Source organism: Ischnura elegans, chromosome 4, assembly GCF_921293095.1.
Source record: "Ischnura elegans chromosome 4, ioIscEleg1.1, whole genome shotgun sequence".
NCBI classification, from domain to species: Eukaryota; Metazoa; Arthropoda; class Insecta; order Odonata; family Coenagrionidae; genus Ischnura; species Ischnura elegans.
The window spans coordinates 95,700,125-95,716,119 of NC_060249.1; the positions used below are offsets into that span (position 1 = coordinate 95,700,125).

At 35.0% G+C, this 15,995-nt stretch overlaps 2 protein-coding genes across 3 annotated transcripts in view; one reads left to right on the forward strand and one right to left on the reverse strand.

The window, feature by feature from the left end:
• Positions 1-73: 73 nt before the first annotated feature.
• Positions 74-14,998, reverse strand: LOC124157811 (NF-kappa-B-repressing factor). The gene is made up of 8 exons (XM_046532840.1): positions 14,627-14,998; positions 14,407-14,540; positions 14,098-14,316; positions 10,708-10,909; positions 6,141-6,264; positions 5,029-5,222; positions 3,832-4,014; positions 74-526 (listed from the first exon to the last, which is right to left on the reverse strand). Exons 1-8 carry the CDS (start codon positions 14,791-14,793, stop codon positions 367-369), a joined length of 1,383 nt encoding a protein of 460 aa, XP_046388796.1. The 5' UTR covers positions 14,794-14,998; the 3' UTR covers positions 74-366.
• A 54-nt stretch (positions 14,999-15,052) lies between these two features.
• Positions 15,053-15,995, forward strand: part of LOC124157810 (endoribonuclease Dcr-1-like) — an 83,484-nt gene continuing 82,541 nt past the window's right edge. The window contains exons 1-3 of one of the 2 annotated variants that reach the window (XM_046532839.1): positions 15,053-15,133; positions 15,273-15,461; positions 15,591-15,706. In XM_046532839.1, coding sequence (XP_046388795.1) covers positions 15,402-15,461; positions 15,591-15,706 — 176 coding nt within the window. In that variant the 5' untranslated portion in view covers positions 15,053-15,133; positions 15,273-15,401. The remainder of the gene's footprint in view (positions 15,134-15,272; positions 15,462-15,590; positions 15,707-15,995) is intronic. The other variant, XM_046532838.1, reaches the window with a different exon arrangement.

Sequence of the window (15,995 nt, forward strand, 5' to 3'; positions counted from 1 at the left end):
ACCCGATTTGATTCGATATAATTTAAACTGTAATTTTTAAATAATTAGCACACAGAATCACCAAGTTGTAATCTGTAGTGAAAATTTTTATAAATTTCTAGGGATTACAATGAAAAATTTGGTTGTAGCAGGAAAATAATACACATAATTCATTGCCAGTTCATTACACCCAGTATTGTAAAAAAAAATGACATCCATAATTTGATATTTCTTTCCATGTATCAGCAAGATAGAGGAAGGATCACAGTGATACAAAAAAACAATTTGTTCCAACCATTAGTTACCCCTAATCCATATACATGATGAATTAAATCCACATTAATCCTCAATTTCAATAGGTTTCACTAGCACAAAAATATCAGAACTTTAACCTGCATTTGGAGGTATGAGCTCATATTTATCATTTGATCCCCCACAATTCCTTAGTTCAGCCACAATGTCCTTCATGTGATATTTGTGTGAAACCACCAGCTGACGATCTGTCTTCCTATAGCTCCGGCTTTTCAAATGCAGCTTGTGTGCCATTCTTAAAAAAATTAATATCAATACATCAGGATTATTTTTGGAAATTCTTACTTGCAGGCATTTTAACATACATATCAAAGAAAGATGGAAAGAAAAACACAAAAAGGAATACAAAAATAAAGATTATGACCTAAGCTATCATTAAGAATGGATTATCAAGAGATTAGTTTCAGGGAACCATGTACATGAATTTTAGCACTCTAAGTAGAAGACTTTCTTTCTTATTTAACCCTCATATGGATTATCTGCGCCTTAGCGGCGCTCGTGGTTTTAAAAGTGGTGTAAAAATTTTCCATTCCAATGGATCATTCTGAAATTTTCAGTAGTCTATTTTTTATGCCTTCTTCGTCTACGTATAAAATTGTGTTAGCATAGTGTCAATAGTTTACATTTAATTGGCCTCTAATGGAAAAAGTTACGTCGTTGGATTTTCGGCGCCGCTGCGGCGCTCAGTATTTCCTCGTCGCTACGTTGTTGACTGCACTCCCAATGTTAATGTCAAATCATTTATGTTTCGTATGAAATGCTATAATATATTTATTATCATATTATTTTTATTGTTAAACATTATAAACAAAATAAAATTGTTAAACAAAAGGAAAATTTTACCATACCTATTTTGCTTTCTATTACAGCTAAGAATTAAAACATTTGCCTCAATATGATGTTCATTGACAAAACTTCATCTTTTTACTAGAATTATTCATAAAAACTTATGGCTAGTCAAAGTTGTTTTCTCATGGGCCTCCGACTTAGTTTTCCTAAGGCCGATTATTTCCTCGTCGCTACGACAGGGACTGCACTTTGAACGCTAATGTCAAAGCAATAATGTTTCATTTGAAATGCTATAATCTATTTTAATCCTATTATTTCATTTTTTAACTTATAAACAAAGCGAAATTGTTTAACAAAAGGAAAATATTACAATACCAATTGTGCTTTCTCTTTTAGCTAAGAATCATTACGTTTGCTTCGTTATAATGTTCATTGACAAAACTTCATCTTTTTGTGAGAATTATTCATAGAAACTCATGGCTAGCCAAGGTTGTTTTTCCATGGCTTCCGACTTAGTTTTGCTTGGGCACCTTCTCCGCTCCGCGTCCACGTACCTGCCGTGGTGATAGTCAGCTTTGGATAAATACTAGAGTAACTCTGTTAGAATTACTCCAAGCAGCAATTCTAAGAAAAATTTAACACAATGCATTATCCGAATTCGTAGAATAATGCGTCCTCACTGTTGTGTGAATATTTCTCGCTGAATGAGTAACTGTAACTTGCCAAGAGATTCAGAAGTTTCACCGACTACCGTGAAGAACACATTGCACAGTTATTGTTATATGTCTTGTACTTTTCATTCGAAAAAAATCCCTTTGCGGCTACGATAGTCAATACAAAATTGCTGGCGTTTATATAGCTACTGATGACGTGGCAGTTTACCATTGAGGTGAAATCAAGATAACTACCCAACTAATTTCGTGATATAAAATAATTTCTCTTTCCTGACGATGAGTTTAGACTTTACATGGTAAAAATCGTTTCATTATGAATAGATGAAAAGACAATTTACCGTGTGGTGAAAATTTGTGAACATATATCTCGTTTCTTTGCGTACTGAAATGTACAGATGTTTTATGCATTGGGGGTGTTACTAACGTAAAGGGATGAGTGAGAAGGAGAAAGGAGAAGGAATGCCAGGAGGTTGTTTTGAGGTGAAGGGGTGGTAGTGTGTAGACTGCCAAGGATCGGGGAATACCCAGATCGTTAGGACAGGTAGGAGTAGAAAATCCTTATCGCAAAAAAGGTTGGGAGTGCAAGGAGGCAATTAGATACAAAAGCCTGCTTTTTCTTCATCCTTCTAACGCTGCATGAAGGACAGGGAACAAAAGCCTTGTCAAAACGCCCCGCGGTGGCCCTCCCTTCATTCCAAGAAGGTCCAGCTCGGTGGGTCATTAGGGTGGAGAGAAGTTCAATCAAGTTTTGTGGGAGGGGGAAAGAAGGTGGTGAATGACGAATAAGGGAGCTTAGTGGGAAAGTATGGACAGTCTCAATGTTTGGGTCAGTGAAACGCTAAGAAAGGAAACGGAAAGAAAATGTAAGGGAAGTCTTTCCAAAGTGAGGGTATTTTTGTCACCCCAGAGCATTCTTTCATGAGTTTCTCACGCGGAGGTGGCCGAAAGAAAAAAGGCAGCTGCTCCTTCTTCCCTACCACCAATTGCACATACTTCTAAGAATTTATTTTTTTTGGATTTCCCACCAATCCAGGAGTAAAACCTAATCTGATGCACTCCCATGCAAAATATTTACGCATCCATATCTGAGGAAAGCTTTCCCTTGGGCTACACATCCCCAGTGGGGGAATAGGGCTCCGTGGTAGGAAAAAAGTACCGACTCTTCTAGCTCCAACTCCATAGAAGCGTTGGGTTTTTTGACACGTCGCTTATCATTTCATATTATTTATATTTCAAAACCCATAAGACTTGATTTTTTTTAATTGCAGGACATAAGCTCCCAGAATATTCGTAAGATTTGACTTGATCGCCAGAATCTTGTAAAAATCACGAAAGTAACATTTGTCTCTTCTCACTTAACCTACAGCTGTTCCATTATTAACGTTCAATAACTTATCCTTCTACATACACTGCAAAGGCATGACATAAGGGTGGACGCAGTGAAGAAAAATTATGCCATATGGGCATAAACCAATTTTATTCGCTCATCATTTTTAGCACTTAGATACATAAAAATATAAACAATATAAACATTAAAAAGTGGAGTTTGTCCAACACAGCATATCAGAAACATATTTCAAACAACAATTACACACAAAATTAAAACTTTCACTCGAAAATAACAAACAAAGGAAAAAGAATTAAAGAGCATTACGGCAAGAAATGGAAAAGAATGCAGCGTTCAAGATTTTTTGTTATAACTTCAACTATTAGGGTTTAAATCTAGCAAAACATGGTAAGAAATGAAGGTAATAGATGTATTTACCGTTGTCAATCAGAAAATGTGTAAATTCAGGCTAACTTTGAAAGATAATGGCAAAAAATGACGCGGCGCCGCTGCGGCGCCATCCAACGACGTAACTAATTTTGTAAATCCATATGAGGGTTTAGAGAGTAAAAATTTGGCTTACTCTATGGAGAAGAAAAATTGAAAAGGAAACACAAAAATTATGATTTATTGACGCACAAAATATATCATCAATCATTTAGCAAATTTTTTATCAGATGGCAAACAGGGTATTTCAAGAATTCACTGGAAAAAGTGCATGCCAAAGATAGCAGAATATTATGTACTTACTGATGAATTTCTGCTCTTTCCTCACGACTGAAATCAGAAGAAAAGACAAGGTCCTTGTTGCAGCCACCAGGCTCCTGCGCAAAGTCTCTCAAAATTTTCCATGCTTTAGCTTTAAATTCTTTTCCAGGCTTTGACTCCTGTGAATCTAATCCCAAGCCAGCTCTTTTCACATGTTCCTGTGCACTGATAAGATATTTTTTATGACAAAAAACAGTAACCAATATAAGATTAACTTTAATTTTTAATATGTCCCTCCATATTTTGCATAAACATATATATTGGGAATAATTGAATGACTAGTTTATAATATGAATCATGCGCCTGCAACAAACTTACAGAGTATGGGGCCATTTTTTTTTCCTCGGGCCACCTCACACTTTGAGGTTTTTTTTTAGGGTGTTTGAAAGCTTCACCCAGGAGTTGAGCTCTGGACTCCTCAGTGAGTAGCCAAATGCTCTATCCACTTGGCAAATCCAAGCTTCCCCAACATATTACGTGGCACCACACTACTCGCCAAGTGTAAAGGCCTGGTTACACGGTACATTAATACATATGGGTTAATGTCTAAATGTATGAATGCGAGAATGAATGCCAAAACGCACTGTGTAACCACACAACTTGTGTGAATGCATGCACAGAAAATAGAGCCCGTTCTAATTTGGTTCATGCATTCGTACACGTTCCGTTCCACCAAAATCATTCACGCAAACGTACATTAACTTGTATGAGTTAATGTATCATGTAACCAGGCCTTAAGAGATATTGGTTGGTCCGTGGGCAAAACAAGTTCAAGTGAGGGGAGCATAACCCGCTGTTGAATCACACTTAACATATGGTCACGCCACAATAATAATATTGGGCTATAATTTATTGAACAGACACACTTAGTTTACACATATAAAGATTCACTACATCTCTCATTTTTCTGATTCGCATCATCATAAAATGAAGACTTAGTATATAGAAGAAATAGTATAAGTATTTGCTGTCACAAGGGATGGAGGTAAGGTACTGCTAATAGTCCCACCCAATCCATAGAGAACATGCTCAAGCATGAATTTATAAACCATTTGAATGAGCTATCTCATCATGAGCTAACATCAACAAATCGCCTAATCCATATCACCGAAATGGAAACCTAGAGCTTGAATAACCATAGAAAAAGAATTATAAAAGTAAAAAATATGCATGTCTCACCTCACTGGCTCTTCTATCCCTTGTTGATTGGCACCTAAACCTCCACCAGACCATCCCATCAACCGTAGAAGTTTATTCCCTATGTTATCTTTATGAAGTAGGTTGTGCTGTGAAACAGGAGTATTGGCCTCGGATTTGCTTTCCTCAAAGTGGCTCTTGCCTACCTCTCCATCACTCAGGAACATGCTCTTCACCTGCCAGTTATAAGGGCATAAGTTAAATACCGGTCTAGAATTTATGACTGAAATTTGAGTAAAATAATCATTTTTGACATTCTTATCAACCCTTTAAGCAAAAAAGCCATAACAATTGTACATTAGAATTTATATATTATAGAAGTAGAGTATCAACAATCGAATATCAGCATACATTACGCTCCATGTAATGAGATAGCAATATAAATCCACAACCAAATAACTTTTGAAATACCTCTAAACTCAGTTTCATTTAATGACTAATCATAGTTAAATAACTCAAGTAAAACTTAAATCAATGAGAAACATATTTATTTAATAATTTTCATCTCAAAGGATATTATTGCAAGCTTGCAATTCCTTAACCCTCTAATAAGGTGATGATAGGAATCCTCTTACATTTACTAAAAATGCATTTTTGAGACTGATCATCATTGCATTTTCATTACAAGAGTAATGTATTAAAACCTAGCGGAACTCTCAGTTGAATTTAATAAAGTAAAAATGAATTCAATAAAATGTTTTTTGCAATTATATTAATATAAATATTTGGATCTCTTCCTTAAAAATGAGTAAAATCACATGATTAAACAGATCCTGTTTTCAGTGCCTACTGTGGAGCCAAAACCCTCATCATGTATGTAAGTATAAATTTATTAGGTGATATTATTTACCTACAATAACTGATACACTTTACTCAAGGCCACAATACCACTAGTTACAATAAACTAAAGTACATATGGAGATACCAATAGCTTGGTAATATTTCAACTACATATTTCAAGACCATGGAAATTATTCCAAAAATTCATTTTTGGGAAGCACTTCTTATGAAAGCTTGTTTTAATTAGGGAAGATGTCACTACAAACTTGCAATTTCTTAGCTTACAAACACAGAGATTCTAAACTTAAACTTACGAAAAGTGTGAAGCAAGTTGTCTGTAGCTGATCCAATACCTTTTTAGCAGCTTCATCTTTGCATAGTTTCTTGGTGTTAGCTTCAGTAGAGGCAAATAATTTCCCATTTATGAAAATTTCACACCTGCATAAAAGAGAGGTGGCAATTTGTGCTGTATTCCAGCTATTCTTTCATAAAATATTTCTATCAAAATTCTTTCCGCAATGCAGAAAATTTTCTCGACTTTAACATTAATGCAAGATAAAGACATAGGGGTCAAATAAATAAAGAATTCCTAATGTAGCATAACTTGTAGGTGATAGCATCAGAGGTGTCATGGTGCTGGAACGCCGTTCCGGCACTGGTTAACAAAAGATATAATAGTCAAATAACACTTTAAACAACTTTGTCGCCTCAAAATTACTAATACATATATACATTCGAGACCAAAACAAAAAATTTTGTAATAAAATGTAAATAAATACTTGTAATAAAAGAACAAACAGAGCAATATTTGACTTCTAAAAATAGTTAAGGGAAGTGCGTTCCGGCACTGATAATTTTGCCGTTATGTCACTGGATAGCATGTAGTACTGAGTTTCACTGCCAACCCAAGGATTTAATCAAAATATTAAATATTCTCACATCTTAGATTAAGGTAGAAACAGTCTCGATATGCTGCCTCTACAAGCCCTTATTTTTCCATATGAATAACAGCTGTCATACACTGCAGTGGCGCAGCCAAGGAGGTGTCCAGACCCCCCGCAAATATAAAAATGCAATTATTTTCTTTCATAAAAGACAACAAAATATTGAAAAATCATGAATTTACAATATATTTCTTCAACAAATGAAGTTATTACGATTATGAAAAGTGTTAAAATTAGTTTAAAACCCCGTCCTTATTACCATGTTTTTCAAAAATTTTTGTGCCTGGTTTTGGACCCCCCCCCCCCCCCCCAAATGAAATTCCTTGCCACGCCACTGATACACTGCATATATTGCTAAGCTAGGAACCATTCTCAACGAGGATATCTGCAGCATAAACACCAACTGCTCAGCATATATGATAACACAAGTACAAAATACACTCTTATGACACTTATGTAGTTTGATACATTTTTATATTCTTCGTCACACAATGGACATGAAAACATTCTTTCGTGGATAATTGCCATTAGAATAAAAGTGATGTCAAAAAATGGTATAACTATATAATGGCATGTGAATCACTTTGAATATAACCACCTAATTTGTGGATCACTTATTTTGTCGATGATGAGAATGATGGTAATCAGAAATTCATTGGTACTGTTACAGGAAAGTGAAAACTGTGGTAATCGAGCAATATGTGTTCCATTCATAGGTGGATGTAGGGGGAGGGGCACATGCCACTCCCCTCCCCAGATGCTTAAAAAAATAGACACAATTTTAAATATAGTTATCATTACGTTTTTTTTGTACATTAAGGGGCAATAATCATTCAATTTCATATAAATAACTTTCATATTAAAATAAAGAGGATATTTTGCATGGCAATTGTTGTATGTCATTTTTAATTTCAAATATAAGAACGTTTGCCTGTCAGACCCTTGTGCCCCCCTCCCACCACCACTCTTCCCCAGAAAAAAATTCTGGATCTGGCCTTGGTTCCTTTCCTATCTGTTTAAAGTTTAGGTTTAGCTTGTGTTCTATTGCTATGGCTCACGTTTGGCATAAATAGCAAGAAATCAAACCAGCAAATTTCAAGACAAGAAGCATGAATAGGCCATTCTTTCCCTTGGTATTACTAGTTGTGGCCTTCACTCCTAAGGTAGATTCTCCCTGGACACTCACAATCCACAAGTACACAGTTCACTAAAGGCAGGTTTACTGAATGTATAATACCAAACTTGTAATTTTTGTTACATATGCAAGTATCTGCCAAATATATATGTATGTATATTATAGTGTGGTTTGCTATCATTTCATTATATTCCTGTCCTAAAAAATTAATGGTTCAATATGTATATTCAACTCTTTGAGAAAGTAGGCATTAGTTTAAACATGACTTTGAAGTCAGCGGCAAATTAAAATGAATACATCTGCAATTGATGTACCCATGAAAAAACTTCTGCAGCTATACTTCTTTAGGAACTGATTCGCCTAGCTTTGCTTACTTAGAGATGCAGATGAGTAAATAAAAGACTGAGAAACAACAAGCAACCCATTATTATCTCACAATGGGAGACCACGTACCTATCTCCGCCTTTTTCAATGGTGTATTTTTTTACGCTATTTGGAATGGCAAACACATGTTTGAACTGGGAGTGGTTCCATTGAATGGGCCTTAGTTTGGCAGTAATTTTCATGCAATACTTTTAACAAGCCTTATATAATTCCAAAATTGTGCATCCCCTTACAGATGGATCAGTTGGTTTAGTGGTTATCGTCGTCAGCTCCCACCCATGGGGCCTGGGTTTGGGGCTTTGTCACGGCAGTGCATTTTGTAGTCTTCATTTTGATCATACAGTGACAAGTATTTCATTAATTTTAATCACAGCAAGCATATGCATAAGAGAAATTTTTTATCATAATAATGGAGTTGAGGTATTTAAGCGGTGTCATTTCGAATGCGAAGATATGATGATTTCGCTAGCAAGGGTTGGTGGGTGCAAGAATGTTAATTTTTTTATTACTTATAGTGATTAACTTCCAATTTAAAAATGAAAACCACTTCTCGCGAGAGCACTGCCATTTAGGCTCGCGACGAGCAACAATGTGCGTGCAGATGTAGTAAATAACAACAGGAAACGAATATAAATTGCCAAATCTCTCGAACACTAGTACTTCACACCACTCAAAATTCTCTGCATCATTTCAAATGTGGAGAAATGAAGACTACACTTGCTTCCCTCCTCAAAAAAATTTCACTTCACTGTTATAGAGCTCCTCAGTACCTCATTGATCTTACACGTATAAACAATGATATAAAATTATGTTGAGTACTGTTGAATTTTATCAACTAATAATAGTTATTAATACAATGAATGAGTTTCTTACTTTATGCTTTTCCCAGAAGGTTTTACAAGAGTATTTTGACTAAACCAGACATACGAGAGGACACCCTTATCTTATTTCCTCTTTCAATTCATAAATTTGTGGTTCACCTAGTAGAGAAGGCATTCTTTTAAAAATTATCTTTTCTTCTGAATCTAAGGATTAAGTTTAATGTATTTTCACATTTTAAGGTAATATATAACCTGAAAAATGACATTTCTGACAGAACTTAACAATATATAATAAACAGCTTATATATAATATATTTAGGTTTTAATGGATTTTCTTATGACTGCCCAAGCAAAACTTATATCTGAGGTTGATTCTACTTCTTTCCCTATCCCCAAGTATGCATTGGAAAATACCCATGTTGCCAGTGAATTTATAAAATAAGTTACAACCACTCAAATCACTTATTCTTATTGAAATCCCTCCATTTACCCAATCGCATTTCTCTTCACTACCATATTGGAGGATGGCCTTAACTTTGTTGACTTGAATATGCTAGTTATCAATAAATTTATAATTCAAGATGAAAATTATTAACACCTTATAATGATATAATACCACTGCGTGGGCCTATCTAAAAACTATTTACACATGTATTAGGAGAATTGACTGTCCCAGTATCAACATTTTTTCCTTTCATAGGCACTTATTCCTTATAGGCTTGTGTTTTCAATCAATTTCTGTAATAATTGAGATTCTGCAATAAACATAAATAATCGAAATAGATTTAATGCACATGCAAACTTCTGGTCCCAAATCCAAATGAGTAAAGGCTCAAGGATGGCAAATAATTGGCTACCTTGTACCACAGCTAAAATTTTATTTAAGCTGAATTTAAGGGCACGGCTACATGTAAACGTTTTAGAGGACATAAATGTGGCACTGAAAATGTAAGGGCACATGAACTTTCCAGTTCTTTAATGGGATTTAATGAACAAAAACAAATCACCATTATATATCTTTAATGAAACTCATGATACAAAACAAATCAAGTCAAAAAATGTTGAACAAAATAAACAATGGATTTCGCCAGCTTTACAATGAACGAAATACAGACACTACTAATTACCCTGACCTGAACTAGAAATAAAAAACAAGTATACACACAACTCTTGATTGTGACTCTATTCAATATTTAATCATACGAATCACTTGGGACTTTAAATTTATGCACACAGACCTGAGTTCACCATGACACTTGAATTAATGAGCATGATACAGTTCGCATCACTGGAGGACCCTTTTCATTCAATTCAGGTACATGGTAACTACCCTCAAATACACAAAATAGCATTTGATGATTTTGAAATCACATCACAGAAAATTGTAGGTTTCAAGTAATCACTCCAGTAACAAAATGTAAGCACAGAAATATGTATAATGAATTTAGCATTAATTATAATTTAGAGACCACAGTGAATCTCCATGAAGATGATGAGTATCATCTTGATGCATCACACACACTTGGAACTTATCTAACTATCACACCACATCTCAACTAAGCAATGGAGACCAAAATCACGAGATATCATCACTTACTTGAAATCACGGTCTTTTCCAGTGACTTTAACTTCAGTTTGAAAGCCACTAGCTGATGACGACCTAAGTAGTATTCCCAGTGGAGACTCATTCTGGCGATTGTCTTTAACAATAACAAAATCTGAAATGTCAGGGGAACCTTTGGATTTTCCTGCAGAACGATCTATGTTGTACGTTTTCACTCCTCCATAATTACAACTGCCTGAAATGATGAAAAGACCATTAAAAATATAAATAAACAGTAAATGTCACCGCCATTTATTAAATTTCCTATAGAAAAGCCTATCTGAAATTGATTTTCTCAATTACAGTTTCATACCAACTTAACATTTAAAATTTCCCAGACTTTTCCCTTAGTTCCATTATTAATTTGAACGAGCGTGCTTCCCCCGCTCTTTTCAATGCAGGTCCACAGAGGGATAGGCACGTTTCTAATTTTAAAATGTAGAAAAAAAAGGCAGGATCTTATGTACAAATTTAATTGGAATGTTCATATACAAATTGAGGTCAGAGGACCTCTTCAAACACAACATTGGAAGTAATTACACTATCCTCTGTAAAATGCACATGATGACTCATACTTAGGTATCAACAGGAGACTTGAACGTGGAATCAGCCGCATTTTGATAAAAGTTATTTAAAGAATGCGAGATATTGTTGCAAATGAACAAATGTATCAGTTTGTGCGCCAATAACGTCAGGAATATTTACAGTTTTTTTTTATAATTTAAAAACCAATTTTAGGAAACAATAGCAATATTTAGGAAGTAAGATATGCCGTCGCATGTTCTCTGATAAATTCTGTGCATTTTGGTACCTCATTTGCAGAGTTTGGTTGCATATAAGTTGAGAAAAAGGTATCTATACAGTAGAAATAATATAGAAGATTTTAAACATCGCTCATATTTTATATCAAAGGCAAAGAAATACAATGGGATTCCATGAAGAAAAAATGCATCAAGTGTGAAATTCAGTGAAGAAGTGCCAAGTGTTACATTGTGCCAACCAGATATGATGGCAACCTCACTGCCTTGGGCCCATCTTCCTCCTTGAACTCAAAACCACATGGTGAGTTCAACCACAATTATTCATCTTTATGTAGCACCTGTAGAATTTTCCCCCGACCATGACCTAATTTTCCTGATAATTCCATGACTTCCAATCCATATGTTTTCCCTAACCAGAATGAAACCTTAATTTGTCTTCCATGGGATTCAAAAATGCTTTCTAAGGTCTTCAATGGGACCCAGTTCTTGTAGGCTAGCAATGATAAATGTTAATTAATGACTACATATTCCCATTGAAAACGAAGTATTTATTCAAAAATTACAGTTGCAATTTTTTGCACATGAAATAAGTGATGTAAATTCAAATCCAATTTACTGAATGTATGTTCTGCATCAATAACTTTTCCTTGAAAGAGATTATTTAATTTACAAGTTAACCACATTCCTGTACACCAACCATGCTATCATGGAAACCTGTCCCTATGCTAAACTAACTGTTTAACTAACTTTTTATGTAGCACGATACAAAAAACACTAGAGATAAAATTAAATACCAAACAAAAAATGGAGGACAATACAAAACACGCCTGGTTTGCATTCAAGCTACTTGAAGCAACAGCATCAAGCAACACATTCTTGAGTTGTCTAGAACTCATAATCATGCATCTTTCCTTTCCTAGTAATGTTCTTTTGAGCCTTTCAGCAACCCAATAGTATTCTAGGGTAAAATGCCGTTTCATAAGAAAGGAGAAAAGTTAGATTGTAAAAACTATAAAGGCAAATTGTTAATTAATGCCTAATAGAAAATAAAATATCTAAACTTGTGTAGGATTATGGAACAAGCGTAATAGATGACAGAAAGACCACCAGGCAGAATTCATGACAGAGTTCACAGATAATCTTAACATTCATTCATTAAGAGCTGGCCTCCTCATATCGGAAATATAATGATTTGTAGTTAGGTTTACAGAGTTTTGTAAAGCTGATGATTCAATGAATAGGGATCAATTTCCAATAAAATGAAGAAACATGGATTTCCTGAACAAGTTATCAGATTGATAAAAATATTTCATTAACTAAGAGGAAGGGGGAATAAACCTTCAACTATAACAGTTTTTCAGAAGGCAAATTTATATGCTTATTTTGGAAATCCTCTCCCCTGAAAATAAACCAACACTTGCGCCGTACAACCAGCCACAAGAAGTTAACATTTCACGCTCAATTTCCAACCTTTGTACTTTCAAAGCTTTGAAAGCACAAAGTTTCTTCTTTTTCATTCTTCACTGCAAAATTATTATCCAGCAATACCCAGAAAGTACAAGTTTTCTTCTTTTACATTATGAATGACTTTCACAAAGTTACGCCTCAAACAATCAATCATTTTGCAGGTTAAATAATTGATTCCAAAAGATAAAGCAAATTTACTACTAAGCTACCTTCCTGGGAACTTGTTAAAATGGTTTGATTGCTACCTTCATGTGAGAATACATGTTGCGAGAATAAAATCACACCTTTCAAATACATTCAATGTCACCACTGGAATTCCTCAGAGATCTCATTTGGGCCCTTTTCTGTTGAGTGATGGACAGAAATGATATTGCAATTGCAACCTAGCATGTCCAATTTCTCATATTTGCTGATGATTTAAAACTCCATCTACAAATTAAATCCTTAACTGATTGCTATTTCTTGCAAAATACCTTAAATCAATTATCCAACTGGTGTACTCTCAATGCCTTGGAACTCCATATCAATGAGTGTAACTGCAAGTCATTCCACAGAAACAATAAGCCTGTATTATTTAAGTAATCCATCATGAATACTCTTGAGATATTTTTGATGCAATCACATATCATGGACTTAGGAATTTCAACTCTATCTTCACGGCACATCATGGCAGATGTGATGTTCTTACGCAAGTTATTAAATAAAAGTGTTTCTAGTTCCGAACTTTTGGAATTAGTTTCCCTGCAAACACCATCTCATGCTACTAGATGCAAGTCTTTTCCCATAGAGAATTTTATGGACACAATTATACGTACCACAGCTCGGATTTGCTATTTCTAGGATTTTGAGGGAAGGAAATAAACTTCCACCCGAAATCGACATTTTTGCCAATAATTTTAAGCAATGTTTGAGGAACAACCTTAATCCGATATGAAATGTTTCCATTTTATTTTTTGCCCTGTTTATTATTGTCGTTTTGATGCATATATTAGAATAGATTTTAATCTTTAGTTTTAACTTGGTTCTCTTGATGTTGTATACATATAATTACTTAATAATTAATGGGTAGTTGCCCGTGTATGTGTAATACATGTATTGATGTATTTTGTGCAACAAATAAACCGTATAACTTAAAATAAATCAACTTATCTCTTACCACTTCTATAACTGGACGATGGCTGTGCGGTAAACGATGGCGAGGAGCTGGAAGCATTTACTCGCGTCTGAACAACTTCTGAGATAGATGGCCCATAAGAAACAATAGGTTCTGTAGAATTACTAGAATTTTGATATGCAGGTGAATAATTTTTTATATTTTCGCGCGGGGAGGGCTGACCACTGTCAGACGCTTGAGAATCCCTGGGTCTTTTCGTTCCTGCGGATAAAAGGTAATATTAGAACTTGTGGCTAATGCATATAAAATAAACACACAGTATACCCCCGTATAACTCACAGTTCCTTCTACCTTTAACCTTTGCTCCGGCTGCATCGGATGCCGCAACAAAAGTACGCTTTAGCTTGGATTTACGGCTGTTTCTGTACTCCTCCACAATTCCTTGAGATAACTCAGCAACTAAAGACATGGTTTTAGCAGGATATCTGCAGTGGTGGCGGTAAAAAAACAACAATATGGTCACAAACAATCAAAATGGGTACAAAAGGTAAGCACAACACGAAGATTTTACCGGCAGCCCATAAATTCGACGTTGGAAAAAACTTGCGCCAGGCAAACTAATTTGTCTTCAGGAAACTTATCTTTATGCTTTAACATAAATTTTTTCCGGAGCTCCCAATGGTCCTCAGTTTCATGTGACATCTTATAGTCATCAACATTCCAATCGCTAGCCATCATGAAAGTTAAGTGCTAAAGTGAAATGTTTCAGAGTACTCTTTGGTAAAATTTTTCTCGGATCGATGCAGATCAATTTTGGGAGGACGTTAGAAGTTTGGGAAACACGAAAGACACAATATTAGCCACCGACTTTACCCATGTGTCCATTAAAATTAAAATGCTTTCAAGTCACCTAACATGAACACACCAAACAAGCGTTGCTTATCAGTGCTCTCCTCATTTCTCTTGTCTTTCCAGCGAGAATAAATGAGGCACGAATCTGAAAAGGCGCAGACATTTAATATAATTGCAAATAAATAAATGCAGCGGCGGGGAATAAGGAACTACACCTCTCAGGCTGGTAAATATAGCCCCACTTTATGTGTTTAAATGATTGTTATTAATACGATATTTTCAATTTTGAGATATATGTGTAATTTAAAATGAGTGTACTCGTTTGCGCGAAAAATGTCTAAGTAAGGAGAATTTTTCACTTTCAGATTGAGGCCTTGTTCTGCACTGTACCCTGAACGCCAATTCCTATTATCTATTAAATAAAAGGCGGCTGTTTCCTCCATACACTCGGAAATGCAGTGCTCTTATTCTAGTCATTTTTAGTATATTTACAAATGGCTCATCATTTTGGTGACAATGTCCATACGAAGTCATTTACTCCAAGGGAGTATCAGGTAATGCTCACATTCGAGATGTGTTAATGTCATTTTTTCATCAAAAATACATAGAAGTGTTTTGTACTCAACTCGACTGACTTCTGAAAGAATATATTACTCTGATTATCTTCATTTTCTTTCTTTCAGGTGGAGTTGCTGGATGCGGCGAAAGAAAGGAATATCATAGTATGTCTCGGTACAGAATCGGGTAAATCGTTCATTGCGATGAAGTTAATTCAAGAAATGGCGAATGATACGAGAAGGTAATTATATGTAATCATTTTGCTTCTTTCTTACAACTGGTAAATAAATCTTGTAAAATATGCAGGGTTATTTTTTGTTGGTTCTTACTTGTTGATTGCATTTTTATTATCCTATCTCATCTAAGAATGGACTCTTAGTGGTAAGTATAATCGGTACTGGCGTTGTTTCTTAGTGAATGGTTTTCTATCGTGTTTTCTGTGATGCCTACCGAAATTGATTTTCATAATTGTGTATATTAATTTGATTTTCGATTTAGATCAACGCCATATGTATCTCATTCATTCTTTG